Genomic DNA, 9,913 nt, shown 5'->3' with positions numbered 1-9,913 from the left:
AAAAAGACAACAATTATAAAACATGATCCTAACCTGTCTGTTCATTATATTATATCGTATAATATAAATATTTATTAATTTTGAATGTTTAAAAATATAATTTAACCCATTTGTTTATATTATTTATATATTTTAAATATTATTAGGTTGAATATACAATAATATATTATTTCATCATTTTTATTAAAAATATTATTTAAATTTGAATATTAAATTAAATTTAAATTCATATTAGATTTATTATTTTTGTAAAAATATAATAATAACTTATTTTAATGATTGTTGATAAATAATATAATCTATATATAAGGAAATCTATTAAAAACTAAATTTAAATTTAAAATAAATTTTCGGATTTATATTGAAATATAAATTAAAAATATAATATTTTATTAATATTAACTGAATTTACTTGTTTGGTTATATAAATAACAGATATCTAAAAACAGAATAGTAGAAAACAAAGTAAATTCTGTTTGGACACAAAACATGATTCCCTTTTAATAGTATAGATATACAATAAAATACATTTTTATTAAAATTTCATTAAATTGATTTGGCTGGTGACTGGAATAGATTTTATCCAGAAAAAAGATATCTGATACAAGCACAGAGCTGTCAATGACTTATATAATTTCGGATAAACAGATCTTCAAGCAGCGGATTGATAGAACGATGATGGTGGATCGAAGAATGCCTCTCAAGGATGTGAAAGTCCTTGTGATGAGTTCACAAACATAGTCTCAAGGAATCTCACACAAAACACATAGATTTAATGTTTACTAAGTAAAGGAACCCCACCTAACTTAGATAAACAAAAACAAAACCTAAGCTTTAGAGAGAAAACTCTTTCTTTTTATTTTCCCAAAAATTTGTATATATATTTACAATGACAAATGATGAGCTTTTATAGGCTCATTTACTAGACCTTCAAAGTCAAAGTAATTAATTACAAGAGAAAATTATGCACAATAAAAAGAGGAGAAAAATTAGCTAAATTAAACTTATGGTCTTCTTCCACCAATTTAGCCAGCAGATTTAATGGAGATTAATTCTTTGTATCTAGAAACTTCGTGATATATCCTTGATCTGATTTTCTTCTAGAAACTTCTTGAGATTCTGAGCTTGATTTGAATTGGATCATTTATTGATAGACCATTATCATGGTTGCATCATTTTCTCCTTCTTCGAAAGGTTTTGTCCTCAAAACCGTTTCAACTTGGTAATGTTGTGGACTTGGTTTTGACATTTTTTTTAAATTAAGAAAACAGAGTGAAATAATTATAACAAAACTTTTTTTTAGGATAAAATAATTTTAAAATAGTTGGAAAAAATTATTTTTGTTTTTTTTTTTGAATTTAAAAAAAACGAAACAAAGTGAAAATAATTTTTTTGGAATTTTAGTTTTTTAAAACCAAATAAATAAATAAACTGAAAATTTCTTTTTTTCGAATTTTCAAATGAAAAAAGTATTAGGAAAATAAATCAAAACAATTTTGTCGATTTAAAAAAAAAAAATAGAACAAAAGAAAAAGAAAATAATAAAGGTTGGAAAAACACCAAAAATTATATAAACACAAGGCTGAGACAAGGTTTATATGATTTAGATGAATAAATCTTCAAACCTCTGATAGATAGATAAATCAGATTGGATGAATACAATCTGATGGATATGAGCTTTTAGCTCCGATACCAAAATGATACAAGCACAGAGCTGTCAATGACTTATATGACTTCGGATAAACAGATTTTCAAGCAGCGGATTGATAGAACGATGATGATGGATCAAAGAACGCCACTCAAGGGTGTGAAAGTCCTTGTGATGAGTTCACAAACCTAGTCTCAAGGAATCTCACACAAAAGACATAGATTTAATGTTTACTAAGTAAAGGAATCCCACCTAACTTAGATAAACAAAAACAAAACCTAAGCTTTAGAGAGAAAACTCTTTCTTTCTATTTTTCCAAAAATCTGTATATATTTTTACAATGACAAATGATGAGCTTCTATAGGCTCATTTACAAGACCTTCAAGGTCAAAGAAATTAATTATAAGAGAAAATTATGCACAATAAAAAGAGGAGAAAAATTAGCTAAATTAAACTTATGGTCTTCCTCCACCAATTTAGCCATCAGATTTAATGCAGATTAATTCTTTGTATCTAGACAACTTCGTAATATATCCATGATCTGATTTTCTTCTAGAAACTTCTTGTGATTCTGAACTTGATTTGAATTGGATTATTTGTTGATAGATCATTATCATGGTTGCATCAATATTCTAATATGAAGTATTTCTTGTTAAATTTAATATTAAATTAGCTTTTGAACAGAATTATATAAAAAAAAAGAAACATATGGAGTGTTTGGATGTAGAAACAAAAAAAAATTCCCTTTTAATAGCATAGATATATATTAACTAACTGGAAGTCTCTGATAATATAATTTATATCTTGTCATAAGTTTTCCTATTCAGTTATAACTTATAACATGTACAAACTCGGAATTTTCTCGTTTTCATGTGTTACTGCCACATACTTCATTCTCATTCTGCATTTCATTTTATAACAGTATATATTTAAAATGGTGTCATAAGTAGAGTAAATATTTGGGGAAAGAAATAAACTATATATAAAGAGTATTTATTCAATTAACCTAAAAGAAAATAAAGGTTACATCTTCTTTTTTTTGTCAAACTTTAAACTTTATTAAATCAATCAACAGTGTTCAAGAGAGCTCGAAGAGCTTCTTTGGCAACAGAATCCGCCTCGGCATTAAGATTCCAGGGGATAAATATGAAAGAAACATAAAAGAAAGATAGCGTCAAAAGACGGATATCTGCTACAATTGCGTGGATCTCAGTATGAGTTTCCTGAGACTGAAGAGTATTCACAAGGGACAAACAGTCCGAGTGCATTTGAATCTCTTCACAGTCTCTGTCGCGAGCAATGATGAGGGCTTCTCAAGTTGTCCAAGCTTCAGCTGCGAGGGGCGAGGCCACATCGCGTCGAGAGCTTGAGAAGCTGATAGTTCTTCCTTCCTCTTGAAAATGGAATATCATCCCCATTCCACAGGACTGCGACTCAGCTTGCCAAGCTGCATCAATGTTGCAGCTGACTCTAGCTGGAGCAATTACTGGGATCGAGGCAGGCGAAGATTGAGGCGTAGTACCCTTTTGCTTCTGCGCTTCTTGCCAAATTCTAGCATCCACTAGAGACTTCAGCATGACTTCCTGTTCAGAGAACACAGAATCGGAGAAGAGTCTGTGGTTGCGAGCTGTCCATAGATTCCAGCAAATCCAGGACGGGAGAAAATCCAAATAAAGACCGGTAGGAGGAAAGCTCACCAGGGAAGCAGTCCGAGACAGGAAGTCGAGGATATGCACGATGCCAAGGTGGCTCTGATCTCGGAACCTACCACATTTTCCGTTTGTCCAGTTTATCATCCCACCAGAATCGCGTGAGGACTGACAGAATCTGCTTGCAGAGGGATTTAATGAGTTTAAAGCAGGGCATGGAGTATGAAAGCATAGTCGAGAGAACCGACTTGAGCAAAACTTGCTTCCCAGCAGCAGAGAGAAAGTGGGAGGCCCAGCTGTGAGAGCGTTGTCTGATTCTGTCCACCTGACTTACGAAAATATCTCTCTTTTTTTTCCCAAAGTTTTCTGGGAGTCCTAAATACTTCCCTGCACCACCCTCGTTTTGGATACATAAAATCTGTTTGGCTGTATCTTGCAGGTACCGAGGATTCTTTGCTGAGAACGTAATCGAGGATTTGGAGAGGTTGATGCATTGACCCGAGGTAACCTTATATCGTCGGAGGATCGAGGCAAGGATCGAGCAGCTGGTAGGGTCAGATCTGCAGAAAACATAGTGTCATCCTCGAACAGAAGGTGGTTGACTTGCGGGCTGTTTTTAGACATGCGAATCCCAATCAAAAATCCGTCATTTTGAGCCTTCCGACATAATCTTGAAAACACTTCGGTGCAGAAAATAAAAAGATATGATGATAATGGATCCCCCTGACGAAGGTCTCTAGACGGGATCACTCGCCCTTATGGGCCGCCATTGATTAGAAATGAGTATGACACTGTGGTGATGCACTCCATAAAGGTTACATCATATTAATGTTTTTTGGGGTAAAAATTACACCATATTAATGTTGTCATGTTGGTAAAGGTTGAGCGTGCGAAGCGATGATCACGCATGTTCATTGCAAATTTTGCTATTGGCACCACAGATATACATCCTTGCTTCATGAATCTACTATCGTTTCTTTATTTCTTTTATGTATAATTATAAACTCCATATGTTATATATATATATATATATATATATATATTTAACAAATGGGTCAAGATTTCGGGGCAGTAAACTAAACCCAATAAACAAATGGTAACAAGAACGGATATGTGAATGTTGATGAATAACCAAACTAAAACTCACTTAAGTAAGTTTACGGTTAAAAGAGAATGAATGCCAATCTGTCACGCAATCCCGGAACGATCGAAACCTTGTTCAAACTGGTGAATTTGAGACACTTGAATGTAACAGCTGAATCCATTGAATTATTGTTTTTTCATAGCGAATTAAGCAGAGTAAATGAAAACATTAAACATAGATTCTGAATATAAAAGCAAGAGCATGGTAAGGAGCAAAAGACAACTTTTTCCACTAACACGTAGCACTTTGCTCAAACACTAATGATTCTTTATTTTTGTTCTTGTAAACATTCATTGCTGCATTTTGTGTTTAAATCCACATTTGATCCGCTCAGCGTACTCCATGCAATAATCTTTCTGTTTGTTACACGAAAGCCATCGATTTTTCTGTTATTAATTAAAGACAAGCCAAGACAAATACTATTTACAAATTTGGACAATAATGAGATGCACTAAATATACTGGCTTTTATATCGATGTTCATAGACCACTCAACCAATACAAGTACAAATTATTGATTTATATATGTTTTGCATATATTATAACAAAACTTAGATTAATATATTTAAATCTCTTAGATCTTTTTGGTACATTGAAATCCAAGATTCAATTATTTTAAATTCTTTCTCTCGTTGCATCACCAACCACTCCGGATCTCCTTTCCTCTTCAGGCTAATGTCTTGACAATGTGAACCTGCTCATATGTTGAATTTTTTATCGAAATTATGTATGAGTTCATCATATTCTTAAAGGACTTCTTGAATAAATGCTTAATTAAAACTGAAAATTTTTACCATTTTTTGTCTTGATGGCGACTATGCTATCTGAAATATCCTCTAAAACTCTGGAAATATATGAAAAATATCATTTTAAACCTTGTATTCTACATTATATATCACTATCGATCCTATTCAAACGGTTATGAACAAATTTTATGTTTTAATTACCCGCCGACGCTGTAAGGATCTGACAATCCATTAGAGAATATAATATTGCTCCCAAATCTTTTAAGAATTAACTTGATATCCTGCACATTATATAACAGTTACCATTAAGTTCTAGCTAATTAATATTAGCAACTTTTAACATAATCAGTCCAGATAACGGACATTCCATACGATTTTAAAATTTACGATCTTTCTTTTTTTCTTATCCAAACACTAAGATGAATGTAACTATATGATGGTCCAGAAATTTCAATTTTAAAACATTTTTATATAAAAGATGGTTTAGGTGGCTTGTGCCACAAACCGGACATCATGACAAGTAATATATGTATATACCTGAGTGCCAAAGTACGTCATGATCCAATGTGGTCGAGGAGGGACACCGTAATAAGATTTACACCCCTCAATGAAACTGGTCATGTTAAACGGCGCCAGTTGAAACATCGTGTCTTGCTTGTCATAACCTATCGGCATCACTATCTCGCTGCAGCTCTATTTAAGATCGGTTGATGTAGTTTGATCCATATATCAATTAGACGAATTAAAATCAAATAAAATAATTCAATTTGCAAGTATATGTTCTAAGAAATTTGTAATACGTTTTACATGCCTGCCATCTCCATGCAATGCTGTTGTTTGTGGGCTGCGAAAACATATTGGTATCATAGCATGTTCGGTTGCCTATTAAAGCGACAGCGCCTGCGAAAACCCGATTGAGTAAATCATTTTTATGGGTTGGTGGGTTGGCATCGATTGCATGGCACACGCTGGTCACCCAATAACTTGGACCCCGATTGTATTGAACAGCTTCTGCGTATATCGTACCCAAGAAGTCTTTGATATCAGAGCTTCCGTTCAATGGACTGAATAAATATTTGTAAGGAAGAAATTAAGTATAAAGCATAAATTATTTAATTTTGACAAAAAAAAAAATATGAACACAACTAAGATAAATCATTCTTACCCGCATGTTTTGAATTTTTGGCTGAGGATTAAGAGGCCATTGGGTTTGGCAGCAACTCTATCGATTTCTTTCCAAGATTTACAAATTGTGTTATAACATTTCTCACTCGTTTCCTTGTGGAATATATGTAAGGAAATATAAAAAGGTATATTATTAGTTAAGACTTGTCAGCCTTGTAACAACAGAAATTAGTGAAGAACGGAATAGTTGAAATGGAAAATTTGTGATAGAAAACAAAAACTCTGATGTATTGATATGGTCTAATAGTAATAGTTCAAGAAGTATTAGGGCTTTACCTTGATAACCTTGGTTACAATATAATAATAACCAAATTTAGGACGAGTATCTTCGAAGTAGAGAAGAGGAGCTGAAGATGCTAATGCCCCAAGTGCTATGTGCGGATATTTTAGCCTGAACCATGCCGCTAACACTGTGTACCATAAATATAAAAGAAATGATTATTCCAATTGCTTTTTATTAATGCAATGCAATTTAATATCATCAAGAGTAAGCGAGATCATGAGGTAGAATATATACTCCACTCCAAACATAATTTCCATAACTAATCGTAGTACAATGTTCAAGGGTAACTATATCTCATAAGCTATTGCTATGATTTGCATCTCTCTAAAGTATTATTTAAAGAGACATTTAAGAAAATGAACTTTATTTTGTAATTACATACTATGCCATTAAAAATAAAAAATAATAATTGAAATAGAAAATATTATAATTGTCTTTCAAAACTATTAAAAACTATTAAAAATATGAAAATTCTTCATTTTTCATTACATATGATATTTACTATTTAATTTCTAAATATAATGATATCAAAAACATTATCTATTTTTAAATAAATAATAAATCCACATATATTAAAAAAAGTATTTGAAATCTTTCAACATTTTTACTATAATATATATTATTTTATTTCAATATAAAATCAAAACAAATGTTAAAACAGGTTAAGTTTATGTTTATATTTTAGCCTACTACAAAATAATTTAAGTAAATAAATTCATTAGTTAAGTATATTATAAAATTTAGATAAAGTAGAAACAAATTCTTAAATTTTTTAATTTTTTTTTAAATTACTCATGTGTATAATGCGGATTTAATCTAGTATGATATATATTTCAAGACAGCGAGTGAAGATTATACGGTTCGGTTGTGTCAGTTTCTATTTTCCAGTTTCGATAATTCTATATACAAATTGTAATTCGTTTTTGAATTTGTTGGATCAGTTTTTTGGTTTTTCGGTTTCTATAATTCTCTAGAAAATATATGAAGTATAATTCGGTTTTAAACTTTAAAACTAACAACTAGATTCTACTTCGTGAGTTTGCATAAAAAATTATTTTTTTAATCTAATTTTATAATATAATTTATACTTTTTATAGATACAATATTTTTTAATAAGTGACACAGATTATTTTTGTGTTTAGATAGCATTTATTTTTTATATTTATTTTTCTAATAAAATTAATTATGATTATAAAAACATAATTTTAACTTATATGTTCTATTAATCTGAAAATAATCATGATTAAAAAAACATAATTCTAGTCTGTCTGTTCACATTATCGTATAATATAAATATTTAATTTAAAATATTTAAATCATAATCTGATTGATTAAAAAAAGTATATAACAACAAATTGTTTATCATATCTGTCATGAGAATATTATTTAAATTTAAACATTTAAATATAACATAAATTAATATCTTATTTACTATATAAAGATAATAACAACTGATTTTTGTAATTTTGATAATTAATCTAAAAGAAAATCTAAACTAACTAAAATTAAAATTAGAATTTATAGATTTATTTTTAAATATAAGTTCAAATATATTATTTTTAATTTTGTAAATATATCAAATAGATAAATTAAATTTAAATAAATGTTTGCCCAAAGAATAATAAAACAGGAATAACAGTTATCCACGAACAGAATAAACTTAAATTTAATGAAATTCTGTTTGAACATAAAAATGTTTCTATTTTAATAGTATAGATAGCCAAAGTTTTTGGTATTTTTATTCAAATTCGGTTAAAATCAGGTAAGTTTGGTTAACATCGGATAGTTTGATATTTTATATAGATTTTTGCAAAATTCTATATAGTTTAGTATGATCTGGTATATATAGACTAGCGAAGATTAGAAAATAAAAAAAAAATGATCGGTTCAGTACCGAATGGATTTCAAATGTTACAGATCGGCACAACCCATAGTCAACATGAATTGAAAACCAAAAACCGAAAACCTTGGTTTGGTTAGTATTCACAGGCCTATAATATATTTAATAGTGAACATGGACTTACTTCCACCATATGATCCTCCTATGACAATGATAGGGCTATGTTTGGTTGAGTACTTTTCCTTAATGTGCAAGAGAATTGCCGCATAGTCTGCTAGGGCTTGTGCCGAGTTCAAATATCCCAAGGTACTCGCGTTCTTCAATGCTTCTTCTGCCGATCCAAATGGCATCGATTTCCCATAATACCTATGCTGCATTATATATCGCAATATGCATTTACAAACAAACAATGAAAATGATAATTCTAACCGCAAACTTATATATACACACACACCTCTATGTACACGAGAAGTGCTTTTAAGCGAGGACCGTTGTCACGAAGAAAACCGATGGCAGACAGATCGGAATCTAACGAAGATTCCTCTCCAAGAAACGCTAAGATTGGTGCGTTCACTTTAGCACCAGCCCAGTGCTGGGAATCAATCACGTATCTTTGTTGAAAGGTCATGTAGCTTTTCGGTGTGAATGTGAAATGATCAAGATCTTGATTAAAGTAGAAGATTTCAAGATCAGATTTATCAACCTTTTGCGTCAGTGCATCGTGTGTATTCTTTAGCTTTGTTGAAGACATCCCAAGTTGAGGGATCTTGGAGGGTGCAAGAGAGATGGAATAAGATGACGATGTTGAGGTTGTCATTAGAACGAGAATTGCAAATAGAAGAGGCATGTTCAAGAGTGTTTTATTCACTAAGTTGGGTTTCTCAAGCTTATACAATAAAACCTTTATATAGATACCAAAAAGTTATAAAGCTTTACACCAAAGAAAAGAAGAAGTTATAAAGCACTTTATAAATACAAGATGAAGTTCTGCCTTTTTGTGCGAATTGTTTTCTATATAACTCAAATGAGTGTGTATACATGCATGCTTAAATATATATTTATTTTTATGATTAGATTCAATAAGAATAAATATAATATCTAAATCGTTACTCAATCGTTTTTGAATACTCCAAGTTATTGTTTGTCTTAGTTGAATAAAAAGAACTTTGAGGCTTCAAATCCTGAAATGATTTTTTTTCCTTATGATGATGGGATATTAATATGAATTTCACATCATATATAGATTCCAATTAGAATGAAAATTTTCGGGAAGAAACACTAAAAGAAATTCGTGCAGATTTTTCCTCTTAAATTAAGTGGACAATATCATACAAGCAAAGCTGGACATGTGTTTGAAAATTCAACATTTAGTATCAGATTTCAGTTCAGAAAATGTAAAAATAAATTGATGTTGTATTC

General features: G+C 30.6%; 2 protein-coding genes across 2 annotated transcripts; both read right to left on the bottom strand.

Moving 5' to 3' along the window:
* Positions 1–2,961: 2,961 nt before the first annotated feature.
* LOC18025408 lies at positions 2,962–3,444 on the bottom strand. The gene has a single exon (XM_024160064.1). It carries the CDS (start codon positions 3,442–3,444, stop codon positions 2,962–2,964), a length of 483 nt encoding a protein of 160 aa, XP_024015832.1.
* Positions 3,445–4,886: 1,442 nt separating this feature from the next.
* On the bottom strand, positions 4,887–9,341 carry LOC18025407 (lysosomal Pro-X carboxypeptidase). The gene is made up of 9 exons (XM_006408632.2): positions 8,949–9,341; positions 8,679–8,865; positions 6,648–6,781; positions 6,352–6,464; positions 5,998–6,250; positions 5,724–5,879; positions 5,388–5,467; positions 5,235–5,284; positions 4,887–5,134 (listed from the first exon to the last, which is right to left on the bottom strand). The coding sequence occupies exons 1-9, from the start codon at positions 9,339–9,341 to the stop codon at positions 4,992–4,994; spliced, it is 1,509 nt and encodes a 502-aa protein (XP_006408695.1). The 3' UTR covers positions 4,887–4,991.
* Between the last annotated feature and the right edge of the window lie 572 nt (positions 9,342–9,913).

The sequence above is a fragment of the Eutrema salsugineum genome, unplaced genomic scaffold (genome assembly GCF_000478725.1).
Source record: "Eutrema salsugineum unplaced genomic scaffold, Eutsalg1_0 scaffold_12, whole genome shotgun sequence".
Taxonomy (NCBI): domain Eukaryota; kingdom Viridiplantae; phylum Streptophyta; class Magnoliopsida; order Brassicales; family Brassicaceae; genus Eutrema; species Eutrema salsugineum.
This window is presented reverse-complemented; position numbering and strand designations above follow the sequence as displayed.

What these genes read in the sequence shown, in the direction of transcription:
- LOC18025408 (XM_024160064.1), bottom strand. Translation starts at nt 3,444, where the DNA reads ATGATAAACTGGACAAACGGAAAATGTGGTAGGTTCCGAGATCAGAGC.
- LOC18025407 (XM_006408632.2), bottom strand. Translation starts at nt 9,341, where the DNA reads ATGCCTCTTCTATTTGCAATTCTCGTTCTAATGACAACCTCAACATCG. An exon ending in TTGTAACCAAGGTTATCAAG is followed by an intron (nt 6,465 to 6,647) that starts GTAAAGCCCTAA and finishes ATATTCCACAAG; the next exon opens with GAAACGAGTGAGAAATGTTA. An exon ending in CAAAAATTCAAAACATGCGG is followed by an intron (nt 6,251 to 6,351) that starts GTAAGAATGATT and finishes ATATTTATTCAG; the next exon opens with TCCATTGAACGGAAGCTCTG.